The sequence below is a fragment of the Pteropus vampyrus genome, unplaced genomic scaffold (genome assembly GCF_000151845.1).
Source record: "Pteropus vampyrus isolate Shadow unplaced genomic scaffold, Pvam_2.0 Scaffold82, whole genome shotgun sequence".
Taxonomy (NCBI): Eukaryota; Metazoa; Chordata; class Mammalia; order Chiroptera; family Pteropodidae; genus Pteropus; species Pteropus vampyrus.
The window spans coordinates 4,932,635-4,955,720 of NW_011888863.1; the positions used below are offsets into that span (position 1 = coordinate 4,932,635).

A 23,086-nucleotide genomic window follows, 5' to 3' on the forward strand; every position below is an offset into this window, starting at 1 on the left:
ATGAATATATTCCAATCAATGTTTCACATTTAATTGTCCAGGTTTCAACTGGACGTTAGCCATTGTAAACTAGAGTGAATGAGTGCAAACTTGTGCTCATTCAACCTTCTCTGTGGCCTCAGCCTTTTAAAGCTGAGGTAATAAGCACCTTGGCTCCACAAGGATCTCATTGCAATACACCAAAGCACTGTCTCTCTGGAACTATCAGTGTTGGTGACAGAGAGCAGGTCTCATAAAGAGGAACTCATGAACAGTAATTACCTTGGCATGTAAAGGACTCTCTCAGCCACCACAAAACCCACCCTGAAGAAGAGATTGCTGGCTGGAATGAACGGGAAAACCAGGAACAACAAGCCCACTAAAACTTCCTTGTGCTCCAGTCTCTGAAACACACAATAGTGAAGGACAAATTAATTTTGGTTTAATTCTACTTCAGTCAGCATTTAACCATCTCTTTCGTTTTCAAGTTCTCATGGAAAGAATGAATAAATTAGACCAATGATCAGTATGTTGAATTTATTAGAGAAAGCCCTCAGGCTAAAACCTCTGGCATGTCAAAATATTCACAAGTACCCAATACACATTCGCCACCCGGAAGCATCTGATATTCATATAATATGATCAGTGTCCATTACTCTTTGTTCTGGGCTACTTGGTTCTAGCTCTGCTTCTTGGTCTTGGTCCCTTTCAGAATCCCCGTCACCCTAGGCGACTCATTTCCAGGGAGCAAAGCAACAGATAGACTCAAGCTCACTAAGGCATCATGGAAAATTAAATGTCATCCCCAAAACAGAGTATATGAAACACACATGCCACCGCCACCAAGAGAAGCAGGGCCTAGAATAAAAAAATTAAATGCCAATGGTAAAATTTGGGGCACCAAGCTAAGGAGTTTTTAGGAGTTTCGAATTAAGCCAAGTAACTATTTATCCCATGAAACTTTTTGGAATCAAAATTCATTACAATAATAACTCTTTAAATTGACAAAGCATTTTTCTGTAATATTGTACATATTAATTTGTAAAGATTTTTCTGTCACTTTTAGTTCACAGAAAAAAATTCTGTTTATTACTAATAACATGGTATAATGGACACTGAAAAGAGTAGTTTGTATTTCCATGAGTATATACAACTTGAACACATTTGAAGAGAGGCCTATTTAAAATAAACCCTAATGTATTGAGTGGTATTTTTTCTTTAAAAAATTTTTTTAAAAACCAAGAACTTTCCATATTACAGTTTTAAAAGTTTCTTATGAACATTTTAGATAGTCTATTACTTTTAATAATTGTAAAAGACTAAATAAAAGAATTTCAAAAATATAAATAAGACATCCTAATATAAACTACTAATACTTTAAGTTTACAAAGTAAAAGATTTTAAACATCTTGAGATATTTGTTGCCTGGATTTTATTAAAATCTTTATTTATTTTTTGACTACAACATATAGAGTAATAAAATTTCTGAGAGGAATTCCATATGAATAAATGTAATTTGGACAATTTCCCTTAAGTAGTTAATGGTCTGTAAGTAATGACCTCGATTTTTACCTAAAGGAACCGTACTCTTTAGAATTAAAAGATGAAAGAAAAAGAGAAAAAAGTTTGTTTAATAAGCCTTCAACTCTAATGGATGCAATAATGTTATATTTCTATGATCCTGTAAAACTGAGAAAAAATAGGTGAGAAAAGTAGTAAGTTCATTATATTTAAAAGCTGCAAGTTATCTTTGCAATTTAGATTATACTTTGAGTTTACAAAGTACATTTCAGTTCAAGAACTTAAAGTTTACATAATTAAAAAAGAATAAACACCTTCATAAAAATCTTATGACATCAAGAGCAAGTATTTCTTGCTAAAATTAAAAATAAATCCCAGAGAATGAGTGTCTTGTCCAGTGTTCCTCATGAACTCAATGCTTACTATTCAATATGAAGTTGATGTTCAATTCTTATAGGTGAACTTTCATTTTTTGAAGGTAATTGAATACTTCTTTCAACTTTTCAAAGCTTAAAAACTTTTTACAAAAAAAAAATTCACCTGTCTTCTCTTAGAAATTTCTAAAGAAAATTTAATACTTCTTATATGTTAATCCTACAGAATTAAAAGGAATAATGTTAGAAACAGAACACCAACTGGGCCACTCTCCACATCCCTAGCTAGTATTTTATCTCCTAAGCCACTTCCCTGCCCCTCATCTCAGTTATTAAAGAGCCCTCACTAGGGATCTGAATGAGGCATTGCCTTCACACTTCCAATATCACCACTTCCCATCTGACCAAAGGCCATCTTCCTTACTGTGGTGGGCATATGTTTAAGTCCTTTACTCAACAGAACTGTTGAGTGCTTCACCTGCCATTAGGTTGGGAGAAGGCAGGCATCAGGTGACAGGAGTCACCCAGTTCTGTGCCTGCCTCCCTCCTCATTCACTGAGCCCCTGAAGTGGGCAGGATCTCTATCATGCTCACCACTTCAGGCCCCAAGAACAGTATTTATTTCCTTCATGGGGATCATCCTAGTTGTGATGACATATTTATCTGTCTGTTTACTGTCTTAAGTGTCTCCACTAAGACTGTAAACTCCATTAGGGCAGGGAGCTGGCCAATTGTGTTCACTGGTTCATGGATTATGCTTAGCTCAGTGCCTCCTGGCACTTAGTGGATGCTCAGAAACATTAGCTGAATAAATCAATAAGTGAAACAATGTACCAGACGAGAGAGAAAATTGGATGTGAGAAGGAAAGAAGGTAGAGAGGGTTTTCTAATAGAGGTGACAATCTGAGTTTGAAAAATGAGTGAATTCTTGCAAGGCAAATTTTATGGTGGTTGTGATGGGAGGTAGTCACAGCTAGGCAAATTCCAGAATATACAAAGCAGGGTAAAACCGTACATGTTGGTGGATGACAAATCATGAAGGTTTTGTATGCCCTGTGTGGAGCTGACCTTCACCTAGAGGCAACAGGGAGCTACATGTAATAGAAAGAAAAGCAAGTTGGTGTCCAGGAGTTGATATCTAGATTCAAGTTGTGGCCCTGCCACCAATGCACTATTAGTCACCTTGAGGGCCATGTAATTAGCCCTCCCATGCCTAAACTATAAAATGAGACAAGTGAGACTCACGGCTCAGAGGGCTGGATCATCACAAAAATTTCTTGATCAACGAAAGTCCATAGTATTGTAGTTGTGAGTTGTAGGTTTAGAGGCTACCACTCCTTAGTGCTCCCTTTTGTGTTTTTCTTTGTTTTTAAAATATTCGACTGAAGACTGGCACTGCACCCAAACTCAATGAAGTTTTATTATTTTATTTTGAGAAAAATAATATTCATGAAAAAATTCTTTATTCTCAAATTAAATTCATGATTATATCCTTTGTCTTCCCTCCTCCTCATTCAGTCAAGAGAGATAGAAAATATTCAAAATCATATTTCTTTAAACTGTCAGTTGATGAGCCAAGCAGAAAGTTAGGGAAAAAAAAAAATATGTCATGGATGTGGATGGATTTCCTAGAATGAGAAAGACTGGGAGGGAATCCAAGTTTGCATCCTGTGGATCAGAGATTTGATAATATTGTCTAAATAATTTATAGCTTATTTCAGCCTAATAGAGTCAGATGAAATGCAAATAAAATATGAGTGGGGGACAAAAAGAAAATCTGTGGCATTTTCCAAAGTATACGAAGTGCATTTATTCTAGAAAAAGAAGCAAATAGAATTTGCTTATTCCAAATTACACTGTGGGGTGAAAAGACATGAAAATTAAAAGAGCTAATAATATAGCCATTAATAATACATGTTATTTATCTGATTAACTGTGTAACTTCAGACAAATTAATTTAATTCTCTGAGCTTTAATTTGGTGATCAGTTAAACAGAAGAAAGAGCACTGATAGCTATTGTATTTGTAGGAAAAATGTGTGAGAGAATCACTATAATAATGTTAGTTTTGATTTTATTTCTCGCTTAGGAGGATTCAAAGAAACAGCTCCCTAGGTTAGAAGGGGTAAAAATCTCTTAACACTCCTCTTAAGGGTCCCAGAGAGTCTCTCAGCTGCTATCAGCACAGCAATGTATCTGACCAAGTAGCTAAAGTTTTTCTCAGAACCGTTAATTACCTCCAAAGAAATCTAGCTCTATAATTCAAGTCTAGCCTGGTAGCTATGGTTTATCCCCTTCCCTTATAACTCCCAGTTCACCTTGCAAAGCACTGGTCACAGAGGAGGACACATACATAAACAAACACACACACACATACACACAGACTTAGATATATACACATGTACTGTGGACAGCATTATGTGGTCATGAGAAGAGGACTCCGCCCTGTCCCACTTAACACAGACAATATCCACTGCAGGCAGTTCCCTTCCAGAGAGCCAGAGAAGAGACCTCATTATAGTAATTATCATCATTATTACTATTATCATATTCTCCCTTACCTCTAAACAGGTTTCAGATAAAGTGTACAGTGCATTTAGAGTGTAAGCACGTTCTCATAGTTCTACGTACAGCGCAGTTCGATCCTAAGATATATTCGGCAGCTCTAGGCCCTAGCTGTCTGCGTCCTATTTATCAATCCAGGGAAGTTGATGGCAGCAAAGCTCTTCAGACCTAGGAGTAAGGCATTTGCCAAGCTGACAACTGGCATGGCTGCTTTCTTATTAGGCCCTTCTTTTGTATCTGTTTATAGGTCTACTTCCTCCATTAGACTATGCATTCCTCGACAGGAATCACCATTGAGCTGGGCAGTGAGCTTGGTTTATCCTCTGGCTTAGTGACTCCCAAATTTTAACCCTGCAATCTGTGTAAGTTTAAATAAATTCTAATTTAATCTTCACAACAACTCTGTGGAAGATTTATTCCTGTTGCAAACTCTCATATGTCTTAGACCTTTGGGCCCTTCACAAATATCTGTAATTACAATCAGCAAAATTGCCAGAAGGTTATTGTATTACCTTTAGAAATAGTCTTCAATAGAAGTCTTCAATACAATAGAAGGTTATTGTATTACCTTTCGAAATAGTTATCTATTACCATTAGAAACAGTCTTCAAGGCTGCACAAATCTGTAGGTGTACTTCCTGCAAAACTTGAGGACCTGGGCTCTTGCTGTGCTGCTTTTGTACATTTTAAGAAATTTTCTGTGGTCCAACACCCCTATTGCTGTCCACATGAAATACATCAGTGAGTCTCCATTTGAGCAAATCAGAGGCTCAGGTTTGTTTAAAATATCCTGAACTTTGAAAATGCAAAGGCCTTAGATACTCTCAAGACTGATAATAATACAGAATCCATCAAATAGATGGAGAACTGGTCTCAAAACACTAACTCAGAAGCCAAACAGGATGCTTTCAATACCAGAAAGTGAAGTGCCAAACTGGAGAAAGAAGGACAGAATGAGTTGGGTTGTTTGGGGCAATAGGATTCTGTCTGAGCTTTGCATAAATGTTCCTTGAACTTATTCCCTCTGGGCTGCTCTATCGTCTACCTGATCTTTACTGTTGTCTGTGTTTTTCTTCGAATTTTATATCTCCTCCTTCTTCTACCCCTGTCTGGTGCTGGTTCAGTTTGCCTATCTACAGGCATAGTTCCTATCTGGGGCTCTTCTCCATAATTATAGCTCTCACCTGGTACTGGTGACAAGCCATCTGTTGGGTGTCATTTTGCATGTTGGCTCCACTAACCCTACCCACAACACTGAACATGGTCTCTTCATAAACTTTTCAATCATCCCATTGGCTGCACCATGTGTTTCCTGCCAGGACACTGACTGATAGTTTAGCTCAGAGTGAGAGTATGGGGATGGAAGCAGAGATGTGAACTCCAAAGAAGGGACAGAACTCAGGCCCTTGTGAGCTGACAGGAGCTGGCTCTAGCCCACTCTTGACTGGATTCTATCCTTACACTGTTGTATGTCCATTCTGTTTCAGCCCTTGGATGACCCACCCTTTTTAAGGCCATTGTGATTACAGAAAAATTTTAATGTTGTATAAAAACATTAAAGACAAATACCAATGTGAGAGAGATTTTTATCTGGTAAATGAGATTGAGACCAATCTCTCGAGAGTTGGAGAAGAGGAAGTCTTGAACTTGTACTTCTATTGTGATATGAAATGCAACAGATTACTTCTTAGGACTCAAATAAGATCTATAATCTGAACTCCATAAAAGCAATGCAGAAGGCAAGAGGAATTTGGGGACTGTCTTAAGAGTAGAGAGAATAAGAAAAATTGGAAGCTGATTCTCAGAGCTTCAGTCATAGCTGCCAAATTCCTTGATGATAATATATTTAACTGGAGCCTCGAGTTAGTCCCACTGGTCACAATGCCACTCTGCAAGAGGTTTAAGGACAGTCCTTCCATGACATGAACACAATTTACATCTCAAATATAAGCATGGAAAGGTACTGCTTGCATTTTTTTCTCCTTAGTCTGAAAGCAATGAGACAAGTTGAACTGGGACAGAAAATGGCTTCGGTTCAAAGTCTCGACAGCATAGCTGCCAACCCACACTTTGCTTGGCTCGAGCTGGTGATATCATTTCCTCACTTTCATGCGCTCTAAAATTTACTCACAAATGCATGGGGAGAAAAAAATGTAAAAGGGGAAATGAATGAAGAAATTATACCCCCTCAGAGACAAAAGTAGATTGTACACTCTGTCTTCTCTGAGCCAATCTAAACACAGCTCTTTTCCATGCCAAACTTTCTTTACCAAGAAACACTGCCAGATGAGCTAATGAACAGATAGCCGAAGGCAGATTAAAATCAGAGCATTCATAAACTGACATTTTCAATTTCAGGTCTTTGGTTCTGGACTTCATTTTTTGCACAAAAATTTTTGTTTGGCTTGTTTTTAATTACCAGTCTGAATCTTCATGCCAACACTGGTTCCTGAAATTGGAACCTCTCATCTCACAAGAGCACACAATTATATTTCAGGGTTAAATCGGGTGGAAGAGCGAAGCTCCCAGATTGCTTTTCTCTAATTGAGACTAGACTAATTCCTAATGTTATTTGGAAATGTATGTTACATTCTGCATAGGTGTGTTTTAAATGTTTAAAGAAAATTCAGAGCAAAAATCTTTTAAAAGGCTTTTTAGAAGTGACATGATTGGAAAATATCAATCTAGTGCAAAACACCATTCACTTAATTAATCGAGCACTAGTAAGGAGTTATAAAAATTAAGTAAATTAGAAAAATGTTGCCGAAGAAACATTTTTTTTTTAAACTATTACAGGAATTTATGGAGAAATGAGAGAAGTCAGAGAAATGAACTTTTTTCATCTCTATCAGTGGTTCTGAACAAAAATGGAAAAGGCACCAGAAAGTTATGTATTAATAAAAAGAGTGAGAAAGACCAGAGAGATGGAAGGAAGGGGCAAGATAAGATCTATTCTGAAGTCATGTTGAACTTAGAAATTATTTTATGTGTGTTATGGGAGGGAGACATGTGGAGGGGCCAATAAAAGCCACCTGGTAAGTGGCAAATGGTAGAGGATGTAGAAAAAACAAATAGCTGTTACATTCATACCATATGCCAGACACTTTACTTAAACTGTCCCACTGGAATTTCATGATAATATTAGGATGTAGGTAATTATCCCCAATTTTATAGATGAGGAAATTGAGGCTCAGAGAGCTTAAGACACTTATCTAAGTTGATCCAATTAGTGAGAAACAAGAATTTCAAACTGAGGTCTGGTTCACTGCAAGCTTGTCCTTTTTTCACAGCCTACACGGAATCTAAAGCGAAAGTCAAGTGTGCAGGGAGGGGGCAGATTTCAGCCCTTTGCTGCTTTCTGGTTTTGTCACAGAAACACATTGACAACAGATAAGAGTCACTAATTTGGAGGTTGCCAAGCAAGGTATTGCTGTGATAATCTAGAAAATCTCACTGAGGCCTGTAACAGAGGGCACCATTGATTCACTTTGCCAGATAAATTCAGACACAAGTATTCTAAAGTATACAGGGATCAGCAGGATATAAGTATACAGGGATCAGCAGGATATGTGGCACAGAATGTGTTCCTTGTCAAGTATTCTATTTTTATGAGTGATTTCAGATGGTCCAAATGCTCAATCTGACAGCTTCTTAAAGAATAGATATATCCATGTCCATCAGCCACAAGAGGATAACAGTAATTTGACTGATCTTAGTTATTGAATTATAAGTCAAGTTATTTTGAGAAGCCTTGAGAAGAAGATAATGATTATTTTTGATATACAAAATTAAATACTGTGATGAAACTGCCCTTCTTAGTAAGGAAAATAAGAGAACATTCACATTCTAGTGAACATAGAGGCATAATGAATGAGCTAAATGGACAGCTAAATGGGACAGAGGCTTTCCAAATTTTAATCTACACGTGCTCTGTAAATTGTTATTGCTATAAGCTTCCATTTCTAATATCAACTATTTATCTATGAACTGTTTATGTATATATCTTCCAGAAATGTCACACTATGATATAAGTATTTAATTTTGAAATATATCTGTTACATACACACACGCATACACATACACACATGGAATTCACTCAGGAGGGTAGATTTGGAAAATCAAAATAATGGTGTTGCTCTAAGAGATATGTGTTCATATGTGTTGATATCGAAGCTAGCTGGGTGGACTCAGGAGAAAGGAAGAACTGGGAGAAGGTACCAGGAACCCCATTAGACATTCCTAGATTCAGGGGAGGTCCTTCCAGAGGAGGGTCAGTGGTAGACAGGGTGCTTATGAGAACAAAGGAGAGAAAATGTCAGTAGAAGCTTAGTCTTGTGTCTATCTAGAGCAGAAGGTAGGAGGGGTAGGGAGTGGGTCGCTCAAGTCTTGGATCATACTCATCTCATCCAGGTCTGGCTGGCAAAATGGAGGTGACACAAGTAATGTCAAAGAATTCTAGGTCAAGAACTATAACTTAATAAGGTGACCTAGTGCGGGAGGGAAGCAGCAATGATTAACCACTTTTCCCCCTCTGTAAGAATTAAATTAAAAGCCAGGATAGATTTAACCATGCCAGTGAAGTCATGAGTGAATTGAGCTTTGATGAAGGGGAAAGGAGACAGAGGAAAGTTAGATTCATTTTTGTACATGGTTTTGTTCCTATGGAAATATACATGCCTGGCAGAAGTCTTCTACCTATGATTATTGTTCAAATATTTTTGTTAAGGAGAGGTCTCTCTGTCAAAACTTTCCAAAGCAGGACACTATAGAGTTATTTTTGTGTTAAGAGACAAGATATTTTACTTTTTTATACAATGAGTCACACTCGCTAAAAAATATGATTCATCTACCCACTTGGGATTGTCATACAGAAGACAGTCCCTTCCCTCTGTAATCTAAAATGAATAAAAAGAAAAAAAAAACATAAAAATCCCACAGTTCCACACAGTAAAGATCCAAATACTTTAGAACAGCATTTCTTAAAGACTATAATTCACTATACTTTATCAAACAAATTACAGAGTAATGTTTGGCTTACTTCAAGGTTATATGTAAGTATATTATATTAATATAATATAAGTAATAAAGGACTTAATAAACTTCTCTCTTAATAGCTAAAAAAAAGTGAGATTTACTTGTATACTTGAGCTTCTGGAGGAACTACTATTAATAGCGGATTTGATTCCCGTTATCTGTTAATGCACCCATCCAAAATCAAAGTATCTTCTATAATCAAAATATATTGCATCTCATTGGATAAGACCCACTTTCCTACTTCTGAAACATATAGTGATAAAAGTTGGGGGGATCATTTTGTTTCACCAGAAGTTGTTAAAAAGCTCTTTTTCCAAAAAACTGACTTGATTAAATAATACTCTTCCTTCACTTTTGACTATATATTCAAACAGCCTATTACACAACTTAAAAGGGAAAATTTAATGAACTAATGAATGTAGCAAAGGATGAATATAAAGGCTCTAGGTTTTAAAATAGTATCAAATCCTTGTAATTTTTGAGTTCAGACATTTAAATACCTATTATTATTGTTTTATTAGGACTGTTTTCCACCAAATAGTAACAACGCAAACCTCTAAAGTGTATATAAGAGAGAAGCAGCTTAATATGATATGTATGTATGAGGTGTGACATAAAGATAAAAGCAAGAATTTGACCACAGAATCCCTAATTGGGAATCATTTTCCCTTGGAAAATTCTTACAAGATAATAGGAAAAAACTGTTTTAGAGAGAAAAAACAAAGGATAAAAAAGTGTTTCTCCAACAAGTTTTGGCATTGAATTGTTCCCAAGTGAAGACATTGTCATAGCGACCACCTAAATCTGTAATAGGCGGAAAACTAGAGTTCACCATCCAGTCACCTAAATCAAAGAGACCGCGGTCCCCTGGAATGCAGAGAATGTCAAAGCAATGTCAGGGAGGCTGACATTAATAAATGTTCTTCCCAATTAATCACTTTCTAATACCAAATGCCAGAGTCCCGGGTCACAAACTGCCTAAGCCAGCTTGGCCATTCAAAGTTGCCAGATCCTTCTGTAAATGATGACGACCTCTTACAATTAGAGTCAGATGGGCTACAAAAATTAAAGGAAGTTTTAGATGAAATTTTGCCTAAAGTACAATCATTTACTAGCAAACAGTCACACATGGGCTAATCGAGAGGCTTGAGGAAGTCTCTTCTCTGTCCCCCAGCTTTCCTACAGGAATCTTCCATGAAAGGAACTATATTTTGAGGTAAGAACAGCTCACTTTCTACTCAGGTAACATAGAATACTCTGTCAATTTTCTTTTTAAATCAACAGTTAAGCAGATAAAGTTTCAGTTTTTAACTTTCTCCAGTCACAAGGCAAACTACATGTGGAGAGAGATGTGCAATGTCATTTCAGTCTTACTTTGGAAACTGTCACTTCATATACCTGTGAATCAGCTATTCTAGGTGATATTTGCTTCCTCAAACTACAAGGTTTTATGGATGGCCACATAGCATCCTTATCCCATCATGAGTCTTAGCAGTCACAGTCATTGTATCAAACACCCACATATGCATTTCTAGTTATTTCTAATCAGCTTCAATACAACGAATAACATGATTCCATGAATCTGTTTCAAGGTCTTAACTTTCACTTGCTATTGACTGGTTGGAAACTCTAACTCTAAAATAAATGGTTTAAAAGGAATTCTTTTTCATGGAGTATTGCTAAAGGGATGATAATATAAAAATGCTTTTGTTCATGCTATGGCGGTGGCCATTGTTTCTGAAGGACTAATAAGACAGCAAGAATAAACTACAAAGTTCTTATCCACCCACTTTCACATGTCTCCATCAATATCTTCCAAAGCATGTTACAGAAACACTAGTCCTGCAAGAAGCCCCCCAAAAGGGTTTCAAATTCAAATATATTTGAGAAATGCCATTTACTATACATCCCATTTGGAAACTCACAAGGCTGTTTAGAACACAGTAAAGGCTTTGTGAAATCCTCCAGTAAAAAAAGAAAGTTTAACTTTTTAAAACCTAGTGTTTCTGAAATGCACTCTTTATTTAGATCTGTGTGATGCCAGAACAAGTTTTGAGAAGTGTTGGTATAAAATGCTCAAGCAGAACGAAGTTAAAGTTTCTACCTTAGGAGTTTCTATAACATGTCCCCCCAAAAATCATCTCTCTGTATAGAAACAGAAAATTTTCCCTGCGCTTCAGCTACAGCCTTCATGCTACAGTTGAAACACATTTTCTGTTGTTCATCCTTGATAGACGTAGACTAGCTGGCTGCCATTTTCCACATAAAAATCACTATAGATTTATAGAACTTTATTAAGCCATCTAACACCATCGTCTTGGCTCTAGGGAAGATAAGTGCTGAGAGCAGAAAGGTTTCTTGGCAGATCAGAGGCATGTTTAGATCATATCTGTGTTCAAAAGGCTAGTTCTTCCAAAGGTGGTGGGTGGTGAGAATAGAATGGAAGTGGAGAAAACCAAGCTCTTCCAGGCAGCTACTGGGTTTTATTCATGTTCGTTTTCCATAGTCGGTATATTGTTTGAAAGCAGTGAGTGGTCAATAAATTAAATATCTGATATTCTATCTTACTGTTTTCCATTAGGCTTTTCCTCTCCAAGTATACCATTCTATACCTACCCATTCCCTACAAAGTTATTCTGCTTGTCTCTAAATACTTTGGTGACTTTTAAGACCAGTTTCCATTTCCATTACACAGTTATATATGTGGCTATTGACTGTGACTGGTCATGCTATTCAGTCCCCTATTGCCTGTTGAGAGACATAGAAAGTATAGGAGCATCGAGAGTGCTATGAGACATTGCCCCCAATTCATTTGCCTTGACAAAGCATTCCCGAAAACCTTCCCATCCTCTGCAGTGGTTCTTTTGGTAAAACATGATCACAGATTATTCACTCATTCAACAAATACATATTGTTGCCATCTCTTTATAGTCTCTTTGAGCATCATGTTTATAGGTGATCTCTAGCAATCAATAACTTCTGTCTCTTTTGTATTTTCCAGGCAGTATTCTAGGTTCTTTGGAACACATCAGTTAGCAAAACATATACGCAAATCTCTGCTCTTTAAGAGGGAGAGAAAGAGAGAGAGAGAGAGAGAGAGAGAGAGAGAGAGAGAGAGAGAGAGAGAGAGAGAAAGAGAGAGAGAGAGAGCGCTGCAATACTTAGTAAGGGGTATCTGCCATATAAGATGGGCAAGAAGTGGGTTGCAATTCTAAACATGGTGATCAGGGTAGGCCTTGTTGAGAAGGTGGTAATTAAGCAAAGACTTGCAGGAGATGAAAGAGTCAGCCACAGAACTCATTTCTCAGTAGGAAATGAGCTCAGGAAGCAACAAGACAAGTAATGGGGTAGGGGTGGGAGTGCAGAACACGTAGAAGTTTCTAAGCCATTATAAAGGTTATGATTTTTACTTTGAGAGAAATAAGGAGCCACTGGAAGATTCTAAGCACGAGGGACAGACCCTGACTTACATTTTAAAAGACTCCTTCTGGTCACCGTGTTGAGAACAGAGTGGACCACTAGCACAAAGGCAGAAGCAGAGAGACCAGGTAGGCAGCTACGGCAATAATCCAGGTGAGAAATGGTGATGGCTTGGACCAGAAGGATAACAATGAAGTTGGAGAGAAGTTGTCAGATTCTAAATTTATTTTAAAAGTATAGTTGACAGGATCTATTGATGGATTTGATAAGAATGAAAGAGAGAGACAAAGAAGACACAAGGAAATCCCAAGAATTTTGGTTTGGGTAACTAGTAGAATGAACTGGGGTGAAAAAACAATGTCAGGGAAACAACGTGTACATTCAGGAGTTAAATTTTGGGATGCCAAATTTGAGACATCCATGTGTAAATTCATTTATGTGGCACTTTTATTCCTAAACAATCCCAGGTACCATATCTATTATTTTATTTATTCTTATTATGTTTCAGGTCAGAAAGAAGTTTGAAGACCTTATTATCAGCATACTGATGTGTAATAATGTAGATATAGAAACATTAAAGCTCATATTACATACAAACTTGCTTTCTTTCTAATACTCTATTTGCCTATTTAGCTAAAGCGTGTATAAAAATAAGGAATTTTAGGGTTTTTTATGGGGAGGTTGATTTTCTCCAGGTTGTATTTATCACACTTGCCATCAATTTATAGGCTCATTGGGTATTGTACTTATAGCAAACCACCTAAGAATTTGGCAATCAATCACTTCAGTCTCCTTTGTATTTTCCAATATAATAGGTAATTTCCAATGGACTTGTTTTAGCTGCTTTTATCTCTGAGAGTCCTAATTATATATTTCTTTGTTTTCTTAAAACAAAGATAGAAAAAGGTATGATCCTTTAAACAGAAATTTTATGTTCTTAATGAAAATAATAAGGACAGAATGGCTCCAGGAGTTACAAAAATTGTCTTTTGACCTTTTTAAGAGTTTAAAAACAATCAGAAGCATTGTAAGGCTAAGTGGTAATCAGTCGCTTTTATGAGAATATGAATCATAAAGTTAAAAGAAATAAAAAGTTAAAAATTAAGATTATCACTCAAAAGGTAGCAATTACTTTGAGTAAGAGCAAGTAGTAATATTGACTATGAAATCTTGCTGAGAATCATAAAGGATATAATCAAGAAATAAAGCTGTTACTGATGTTCGAAAACCCCTTTTTCCATTATGCAACTAATTCTTCCATTAATAAATTCAGTGAGTCTTCCAACTAAGGTATAAACACCAGCGGGGTAGGTAAACCATTTTCTTATTAAAAAATGTGACTTGTGAAAGTGTAATTGCCCTGTGAAGGCAAAGAATAAAACAAACTATTTAATGATATGGAAAACTCCTGCCAGGCCTAGACCAAAAGCCAAGCAGAGCACCCTAGGTACAACTGAATTGTACATTACATAGAAATGAAGAAGAAGGGTTTGCATAAGATTCAGATCCAGCATGATGAGAATGACTTCACAGGTGACATATGTATAATGGACAAAAAGGAATGTCTTGGGAGGACCCCACTCAAGGGCCTCTGATTTTCAGTTGCATTCCTAGTGTCTATTTTGTTCAAATACTCACCACTGAGTAGAATGGAGAAATCCAGCAATGATAGTAAATTTAAAAAACAACCAGAAAAGTGATTACTTTCTTATATCCTGCCTACTTTTGCTATGCTTTTAAATAACTTTAAATATGTTTATACTATGTTTATAGTTTTGAGTTTTAGGTGACAACTCTAATGTTCAATTGTAAATAAGTTAGTAATATGTGCCACTATTTTCTTTCTCTTGATAAACATTCTTTTCATTTTTTTAACTAACAGGGTAGTTTTGTTAGGATCCTGCCCCTCTGTTATACTTGAACGTACCTATTTCCAAATTCCAAAATATGCTAAACATTAAAAACTTGAAAATATGTTACTACCATTAGCTCTTAGGTCAAGAATTTAACTTGTTACTTAGGATGAGGTATAAAAGAAGGTTAGGAGGGCAGGATTAATCTTGAGTAGCATTAAAGCATGATCATGTAAAGCATGATTGTAAATTGAAATATATAGAACCAAAAAAAGCAGTCAACTGGATTATGTTTTTCTAAGTGGAAACAGGAGCCCTTATTGTGCTCCTGACATTATGCTGTGACAATTTCATGATGATGGTGATGATGAAAATGGCGATGATGATAACAAAGACTGTAAAGATAGCTGACAGGTACTCAGTGCTTCCCACATGCCAGTCACTGTGCCAAGTGTCTTCGGTGGCTTGCTTTGGTTCAACCTCCCAGTGACTCTACACTATGAGCAGGAACAAGCTAAATAAGGTGAGCTCACAGATGGTCTATGGCAGAACCTGGCCTCAGACTTTGCTCAGTGCCAATCATTCCACCCCACAGCCTCTCCTCCTCTTAGCCTCAGGACTCTTGATCTGAAACTTTGGGCAGCGCTTCTCCATGTGCACACCTGGACTGCCGCTAACATGGAGGGGTCTGGCCCCTACTTGAGGTTTGTGGTCATGAATTTAAAGTAGATGACCAAGTGGAATTAGGGTGACAGAACGTTAAGTCACAGTTTGTATCACATATAGCAAAGCAATGACATAAAAGTATGTGGGAAAAGCAGTGACAATGGATCTGTAAATCTGTTCCATTTTAGAGTACAGTGCGAAGCCAACTTCTCTATTTTCCAACATTGTGTCTGATGAAGTGGTAAGCTCATTTTAAAACTCTCATTGGAAAAATCATATAAATAAAAACCTCAGTTTTAGAGTATAGTCTAAGGTTAAAGTTGCCTACAGCTACTGACTAGAAAACTATGACCCAAGCAGCAGGATGTTATCAGCATAAGTAAAAAGATGGCAAGTAGAGAAGCCAGCTGAGCACAGTCAGAAGAGGCTGGGACAACTGGTCTAGCCAATTTGACACAGAGAGGCATCCCAGAGAATGGCTACTCCCACAGCACTCATGGTCATGGACAGATGAACGATGTCAAGATACCATTAAGACTTCTTCCATCAGTGATTGCAGTGGTCCTAAAGTAGGACAAACTGGGTGGGTTCTAATTGAGCTAGAAAAATGGGACCTATATTAGTATGTGGAGAATTTTTATGAATTGAGGATAGAAAAAGGATAGAGTACATGGAGTTTGCAAAGAATAAGGACTGAAAAGTGAAAAGTAGGCCAGAAATTTTTTTAAAAATCAACATTGGCAAATAGCCATTCATCATTAAAGATAATCTTCATTCCTCAAGTTCAATTTTATGTTACCATGTGGTATATTAAAACAACATGCTTATTTTATCAGGTTTTATAATGGCTATTCTGGAATTTAAAAGAGTTATTCCACAGTAATCTGCGTGCCACATAATAATTTAACCTACTATTTGGCTGAACAAAATGCAAAATAATTTCCAGAAATCCAAAAGCATGTTCGGTTCAACTGTATGGGTCTGTGGTAGCACAATGTTCTATATCAGGGGTCAGCTCATTTATGCTGCCATGGATGAGCTGAATAGTTGTGGTAGACTGTATGACCAGCAAGGCCTCAAATATTTACAATCTAGTTCTTTGCAAAAAAAAAAAAAAAAAAGTTTTCCATCTCCTGGTCTATCCCGTTGTACTGTATTTTTTCCCATAAGCTGCTCCAAGTCTTTTTTGGAAGGAGGTAAGAATGCCAATGACAAAATAATCATTTTCCAATAGTAGCTCTCACTCTAATCTTATCTCTGTGTTGAGATATGTGAGGGTTTTAAAGAAAGAGATCTAAGGTTGAAAAGCTGTCTGTCCATTAGAGAGCTGTCTTTTCTTTTACTCAGTATGTTTATGGGGGTTATGATTCAGACTTACTCAGAGGCTAATGAAGGCTAGGCTAAGAACAGGCACGACAATCCTGAGACAAAGCATCTCCCCTAAATGAGGTAATGCATTAGTTTCACCCCCATCCTCCCTCTCCACTTTCACCAAGTTTTCACTGGTGGTCACCTCCATTGGTCAGGCTGCAGATTCGTCCCCATGTAGACCCGAGAATTTGACTTGTTTTCCAGGGCCCAGAGATGTGGCCTATGATCTGTTTTGGTTTCAAGGGAATGGTGTGAAAGGCTGAATAGATAGATTGGGACAACACTGTGACACCCTAATAAAAATTAAAAAACCAAAACAAACAAACAAAAAAAACTCTGAAAGACCCATACTTGGGTAAAGTGACCGCCACTGACTCACGTTCATTCTCAAAAGACATCTCATTTTTGAGGTCATTGTTAGGAAAGCTGGGTATTATTAACTGCCTTCCTTTTCTCTTAGGTTTTATTATTACAAGTATGTCACAAGATTATAAAGGCTATAAAAATATCTTAAATTTTCAAGATGCAGTGTGAGAATATAACAAAGAGTCAATGACAAATAAATTATACTTAAATATAACTTAGTGGTGTTTCCTACGTAATACAGAAAAATCACATTAGAGGACACGGGAGAAGGACACCTATAAAGAATAGGACCAATGATATTAACTCCTCTAAACTATCCAAATTAGACTGACTACTTTCGTGATATATATCACCAGTTACTGTAAGTCAACAGTCTGACATACAGTCTGTGAGAGACATAAAGAAAACTCCAAGTGTGCTTTCGGCCTATGGTTCTTCTGGGGCATAAACATTCACTACTGATAAAAGAGAATGGAGTAATCAGACTTTATGGTTTAAATACTATATGTATTCCAACAGAGTCATTACACAAAGAGTTAAGAGAAAATAGTTCACTTTAAAATTCATTGTTAAAAAGTATTCACTCCAATAATAAATTTTTTAATTGTTCTCTATGTTATGTAATATAAACTCAGACACATACCTAGAGAATAAAGGATCTGAAAAGGAGGAAGAAATGAAGAGGCACAAAATAAGACAAATTCTACATTTAAATTCTCAAAGATGTTAAGGGAGTATTCTTGTGATAAATAATAAACTATACTTTGAGGTCTTGTTTCTCGTGCCTTGAAAATAGGACAAATTAGAAACAATTTCTAAATTATTTTTAGAGAAAGAAAACTTAGATTCCATGTCCTAGTTCTCCTGCTCAATCCTGGACGAAAGCTTATCGAAAGTCAAACGTCTGCTCTGAGTTGCTCACCTACAGGAGTACTTCATCTAGATGAAGAAGTGGCCTGGAAGAGCCTGCAATTTGTAATGGCATCTAACATAACTTACTTCTATAAAGAAAGAATTTGTTTCTGTTTTCAATAAGTGTAAAAATATATAAGAACAAATGTTCAAAGGAGCCTAGGATTCAGAAGGTGTGATTTGGGGAGGGGGTTACTGAGAGATAACACACCTGTTCTTTTATTACACATGTTGATGAATTCATAGCTTTTTAAAGTAATTTATTTAAATACTAATTAAAAAGTCAAATAAGGAAGAAGACGGCGAACTAGGCAAAAGCAGGGTTCTTCTCCTCCCAGGATTGCATTGAAATTACAACCAAATTATAGAATAATCGACGTGGAGATTCACCTGAAGTTCAGCTGATCATGACACCTACATCTGATAATATAAAGGTGCCACATCGAAGCCGGTAGGAGGGGCAAAATAATGAATCGGGCTGGATCAGCACTTGTGGGTGGTGGAGGATCACTGGGAGGGAGAGCGATGCTGCAGAGGTTCTCTTAAAGGAGAGGGGTGTCCTGGTCTCATCTGGGAGCTCTCCAGCACAGAGTCCCAGCCCAGGGAAGAGGAGATTCCAATAACTCCCACTGTCTGGGGAGCACAGGGGTCTGTGGGAACGCCCCTGATGGCAGCTGGTCTGTGATCTGGGTCTATAGTGGGAACGCCCAGGCACAGAAGTTGCAGCAAAACTGAGGCTGTATTGGTCGAACCGACCTGGTCTCCCTGAGATCCCATTTCACCCAAGCCACAAAATGCCTACAGCCCATTGACAAACAGCCTCTTGTGCCCTGCTTGGCTCTGGGTTTGAGCAGTTAGCGCAGGAAACAGACCTTGGCTAGCGCAGTAAGCGCATTTCAAAGAAAACAGTTGTGGACAGACCACTGCTGCCTGTACAAGCTGCAATATCTCTTAAGGGGATTGCAGAGGTCTGTATTGGCCTGACGGCCTTTGACTCTCTGAGCTCCTGGCCCATCCAGTACACAAAGTGCCCCCTGCACATTGATAGGCAGCTGCCTTTGCTCTGGGGTAGCACATTTAGGTTCAGGGTGGGCAGCAGTTAACCTTGTTATGAGTGGAAACTTGTACAGTGAGCCACAGAGACAGCGTGGGCATGTAAATTAACACTGCAGTGGCAGGGGAAAATTTACTCAATAGATCCAGAAGGCTCCCGGGGTTCTTGCACCACCCAATATGCACATCACCCAGGGGCTCATCCAGTTTCAGAGACTTACAGGCAAGTGACAGGCAGTATCAGGCCTTGAGGAGCACTGGTCCCTCTGCTAAACTGCCATAAGTCAGGGAAGGGGGATAATCGAGAGCTGCCTACAGCGTTGTGTCTTCTACTTACCTATAGATCCAGCACAGGCAACAACCATCTGCGGATCTCTTTTTAGTTCACACTGGGTAGCCCTGACCAATCAAAAGCAGCAGCTGACCTTGGCCTACCAGGGAGCCCCTCCCATGGGGCCACTAAACCAGTGCACCTGAAGGCTGGCACCAGACCACAACGGAGCAACTCCTGCCTAACCCCATTAGCGGTACACACAAAGGATGGTTGCAAGAAGTACACAAGTCTTCTAGGGCAAATTCCACTCAGTGGGATCAGCCCCCACACAACAGCTCTTACCCTGTAGTTATAGCCAATTTTCACAATTAGCCTGAGCATTAATCCCATCCACTGAGGTACTAAAAACAAGAAAGATTTGGCGACAACAAAAAATCACACACAACCCACACAAAGATCATGTCCAAAGCCCCAGCATAGGGGATCAAGGAGAGTGTGCCACTTGGCCACACAGGACACATTCTACATTAGGCCATCTGGCCAAGGCTGAGAGATGAAACAAATATTCCTAACACATATAAATGAACACAGAGAGGCTAATAAAATGAGAAAACAAAGAAACATGCCACGAATGAAACAACAGGAGAAAACTCCAGAAATAAGCTAAATGAAATGGAGGAAAGCAACCTACCGAGAGACAGAGTTCAAAATAATGATTATAAAATGCTCAATGAACTTAGGAGAAGAATGGATGAGCACAATGAGAACCTCAACAGAGAGACAGTAAGCATAAAAGAGGACACAGGAACCATAAAAAAGAACCAGATAAAAATGAAGAATAAAATAACTGAAATGAAGAATACACTAGAAGAATTCAACAGTAGATTGAATGAAGCAAAAGATAGAATCAGCAAACTGAAAGACAAGGTAGCAGAATATACCCAATCAGAACAACAAAAAAAGAATTTTAAAAAATGAGGATAGTTTAAGAGACCTCTGGGACAACATGAAGCATAACAATAACAATAGGAGTACCTGAAAAGAAGACAGTGAGAAAGGGATTGAGAATCTATTTTAAGAAATAATGACAGAAAACTTTCCTAATCTGTCAAAGGAATTAGACTTACAAGGTCAGGAAGCACAAAGAGTTCCAAACCACAGGAATTCAAACAGACCTACACCAAGACACATCATAATTAAAATGCCAAAGGTCAAAGACAAAGAGAGAATCTTAAAAGCAGCAAGAGAAAGGAAACTGGTTACTTACAAGGGTACCCTCATAAGAATGTCTGCTGACTTTTCAATGGAAACTTTGTAGGCCAGAAGGGAATGGCAAGAAGTATTTAAAGTTATGAAAAACAAGATTCTACAACCATGGATACTCTACCCAGCAAGGCTTTCGATTAAAATGGAAGGTGAGATAAAGAGCTTCCCAGAACGAAAAAAGCTTAAGGAATTCATCACCAACAAGGCAACATTACAAGAAACGTTAAAGGGTCTTCTGTAAAAAGAGAAGGAGTAAAAAAGAAAATGGAAAAAACAAATATGAATAATAAAATGGCAATAACAATGTACCTATCAGTGATCACTTTAAATGTAAATGGATTAAATGCTCCAATTAAAAGACACAGGGTAACCAAAAGGATAAGAAAATAAGACGCATGCAAAGGCTGTCTACAAGAGACCCACTTCAGATCAAGACACTCACAGACTGAAAGTAAAGGGATGGAAAAAGATATTTCACACAAATGGAAATGAAAAAGAAAAAAAGCTGGAGTAGCAATACTTATATCAGATAAAATAGACTTTAAAACAAAGGCTATCATAAGAGATACAAAAGGGCATTACATAATAATAAAGGGATAGAAAAATCAAGAGGACATAACCCTAATAAACATATACGCACCCAATACAGGAGCACCTATATACATAAAGCAATTATTGACCGACATAAAAGGAGAGATCAGTTGTAATACACTCATAGTGGGAGACTTTAACATCCCATTGACACCAATGGACAGATCTTCCAGGCAAAGAATCAACAAGGAAACAATGGGCCTAAAAGATAAACTACAATAGATGGACTTAATAGATATTTTCAGAGCATTTTACCCCAAAGCAGCAAAATATACATTCTTCTCAAGTGCACATGGAACATTTTCAGGATAGATCATGTTAGGACACAAATCAAGTCTCAATAAATTTAAGAAGATTAAAATCATATCAACTATCTTCTCCGATCATAATGGTATGAAAATAGATATCAACTACAAGAAAAAAAACTGGAAAATACATGAACACATGGAGGCTAAATAACATGCTACTAAACAATGAATGGGTTATTAATGATATCAAGAAAGAAATCAAAAGATACCTAAAAACAAATGAAAATGAAAACACAATGACTCAAAATTTATGGGACACAGCAAAAGCAGTCCTAAGAAGGAAATTCATAGCAATACAGGCCTACTTCAAGAAACAAGAAAAAGTTCAAATAAACAATCTAACCTTACAATTAAAAGAACTAGAAAAAGAACAGCAAACAAAGCCCAAAGTGAATAGAAAGAAGGAAATAATAAAGATCAGAGCAGAAATAAATGAAATAGAGTCTAGAAAAACAATACAAAAGATTAATGAAATCAAGAGCTGGTTCTTTGAAAGGATAAACAAAATTGACAGACCCTTAGCCAGTCTCATCAAATAAATAAAATCAGAAATGAAAGAGGAGAAATAACCACAGACTCCACAGAAATACAATGGATCATAAGAAAATACTATGAGCAATTACACACCAACAAATTGGACAATCTGGATAAAATGGGCACATTCCTAGAAACATACAATCTCCAAAGAATGAATCAAGAAGAAACAGAAAATCTGAACCAACCGATTACCACCAATGAAACAGAATCAGTAATCAAAAACCTCCCAAAAAACAAAAGTCCTGGACCAGATGGCTTCATAGGCAAATTTTACCAAATACTCAAAGAAGAATTATCACCTATTCTTCTCCAATCATTCCAAAAAATTCAAGAAGAGGGAAGGCTCCCTAACTCCTTTTATGAGGCCACCATTACCTTGATTCCAAAACCAGGAAAAGATCTTACAAAAAAAAGAAAATTATAGGCCAATATCTTATGAATATTGATGCAAAAATCCTCAACAAAATATTAGCAAACCAAATTCAGCAATACATTAAAAATATCATACACCATGACCAAGTTGGATTTATTCCTGGGATGCAAGGTTGGTTCAATATCTGCAAATTAATTAATGTGATACACCACATTAACAAGTCGAAAGATAAAAACCATATGATCATATCAATAGATGCATAAAAAGCATTTGACAAAATCCAGCATCCATTTATGATAAAAACTCTCAGCAAAGTGGGAATAGAGGAAACATATCTCAACATAATAAAAGCCATATATGACAAACCTACAGCTAACATCATACTCAATGGGACAAGGCTAAAAGCATTTTCTTTAAGATCAGGAACTAGACAAGGATGCCTACTTTCACCACTCCTCTTCAACATTGTATTGGAATTCTTAGCCATACCAATATGACAAGAAAGAGAAATAAAAGGCATCTGAATTAAAAAGGAAGAAGTAAAACTCATTATTTGCCAATGACATGATACTATACATAGAGAACCCTAAAGATTCCACCAAAACACTGTTAGAATCAATCAATG

General features: G+C 37.2%; 1 protein-coding gene across 1 annotated transcript in view; it reads right to left on the bottom strand.

The window, feature by feature from the left end:
- TMTC1 (transmembrane and tetratricopeptide repeat containing 1) overlaps window positions 1-23,086 on the bottom strand; it is a 244,594-nt gene that overhangs the window by 85,354 nt on the left and 136,154 nt on the right. The window contains exon 9 of the mRNA XM_011363119.2: window positions 262-383. Coding sequence (XP_011361421.2) covers window positions 262-383 — 122 coding nt within the window. The remainder of the gene's footprint in view (window positions 1-261; window positions 384-23,086) is intronic.